Source organism: Bubalus kerabau, chromosome 1 (genome assembly GCF_029407905.1).
Source record: "Bubalus kerabau isolate K-KA32 ecotype Philippines breed swamp buffalo chromosome 1, PCC_UOA_SB_1v2, whole genome shotgun sequence".
NCBI lineage: Eukaryota > Metazoa > Chordata > Mammalia > Artiodactyla > Bovidae > Bubalus > Bubalus kerabau.
Window position 1 is genome coordinate 64,500,731 of NC_073624.1, and position 2,028 is coordinate 64,502,758.

Sequence of the window (2,028 nt, forward strand, 5' to 3'; positions counted from 1 at the left end):
GGGAAATTTCTTTTTTAATTAAATTTATTTATTTTAATTAGAGGCTGATTACTTTACAATATTGTATTGGTTTTGCCATACATCAACATGAATCCGCCACGGGTGTACACGTGTTCCCCATCCTGAACCCCCCTCCCACCTCCCTCTCCATACCATATTGGTTGCTGGAACAAGGGAAGTCAGAGATTTATATAGTAATGGAGATGAGGATCTGTGGCAGGTATCCATCTAAACATTAAATAGTACAAGGAGGGGGAATATTACAGGGAAGGGGAAACAGTATAGGAAAAGCACCAGAGGGAGAGGGAAGCACAGAAAATAAAATCAGATAGAGATATTTCTACCAAGTGCCCAAAAGTATGAGATTAACAGAGTCAGAGAAATATGACTTCAATACGGAGACTTTGTGAACATTTTAGAAGGAAAAGATGGGTACAAAAATGTATTCTTCTGAAAAAAATTAAGCAATTATTCTGTAATAATTCTCTTATGTGTGCAGGAATAGATCAACTTGAGGAATTACAAAGACTTTAGGAATAATGTCATTTACATGAGCAACAGGGGGGTTCCATGGAACAAGTCTAGTCCAATGAACACTGGTTTGGGCCAACTAGATGGAGAGCTATATATGATCTGATTCTGTTGATTACAATGAGCTTTATCTCCCCAGCCCCAAGAAACTTCAGTTTTCATCATGTTCACCTATTCCCTTTAGATCTACTGAAGGTCAACAATGAAAAACCGAACATTTACTGAGTTTATTTTTTTGGGGCCTCACAAATCAACCTGAGGTCCAGGCACTGATATTCATCTTTCTGTTTCTCACCTACATGCTAAGTGTCCTAGGAAATCTGACTATCATCATTCTCACTCTAGTAGATTCTCACCTCCAGACCCCCATGTATTTCTTCCTCCAGAATTTCTCCTTCTTAGAAGTTTCCTTCACATCCATTTTTATTCCCAGATTTCTGACCAGCATGACAACAGGAAATAAAGCCATCAGCTTTGCTGGATGCTTAATTCAATATTTTTTTGCTATATTTCTTGGAGCAACAGAGTTTTACCTCCTGGTTTCTATGTCCTATGACCGCTATGTGGCCATCTGCAAACCCCTGCATTACCTGACCGTCATGAACAGCAGAGTCTGCATACAACTTGTGTTCTGCTCCTGGCTAGGGGGATTCCTGGCTATCTTTCCCCCAATCATCTTAATGAGCCAGGTGGATTTCTGTGCCTCCAATGTTCTGAATCACTATTACTGTGACTATGGGCCCCTCCTGGAGCTCGCCTGCTCAGACACAAGCCTCTTAGAACTGATGGTCATCTCCTTGGCAGTTGTGACTTTGGTGGTTACTCTGGTGCTGGTGACACTTTCTTATACATATATTATCAGGACCATTCTGAGGATTCCTTCTGCTCAGCAAAGGGCAAAGGCTTTTTCCACTTGTTCCTCCCACATGATTGTCATCTCGCTCTCTTATGGCAGCTGCATGTTTATGTACATTAATCCTTCTGCAAAAGAAGGTGCTTTCAACAAAGGAATAGCTGTGCTCATTACTTCAATTACTCCCTTGTTAAATCCCTTCATTTACACTCTAAGAAATCAGCAAGTGAAACAAGCCTTCAAGGACACCATCCAAAAGATTGTAAAGCTTTAACAAAACAAAATACACTTCAAGGAAAGATATACTTCATTTAGTATATATGTATTGAGTGTCTATCATAATTCAAGTGCTGACCTGGCACTTAAGGATAAAAATATGAAAGGTATATGTCTTAATTTCAGGGAATCTATGGTGTGATGTGATAGAAATGTATATAAACTGTAAATTGTCAAGTTTGCAGTTTACTTATAAGTCATAAGCTTGCGCGTGTGCATGTGGGCTAAGTCGCTTCAATCTTGTCTGACTCTTTGTGACATTATGGACTGTAGCTTGCCAGGCTCCTCTTTCCATGGGATTCTCCAGGCAAGAATACTGGAGTCGGTTGCCATGCCCTCCTCCAGGGGGGTCTTCCCCACTCAGGAAT

At 40.4% G+C, this 2,028-nt stretch overlaps 1 protein-coding gene across 1 annotated transcript; it reads left to right on the forward strand.

Annotated features, from left to right (window-relative positions):
- Positions 1-733: 733 nt before the first annotated feature.
- On the forward strand, positions 734-1,658 carry LOC129641595 (olfactory receptor 6C4-like). Its single transcript, XM_055566269.1, is given in 2 exon segments — positions 734-769; positions 771-1,658. Coding segments are annotated over 2 exon segments (924 nt in total).
- The last annotated feature ends 370 nt before the right edge of the window (positions 1,659-2,028 follow it).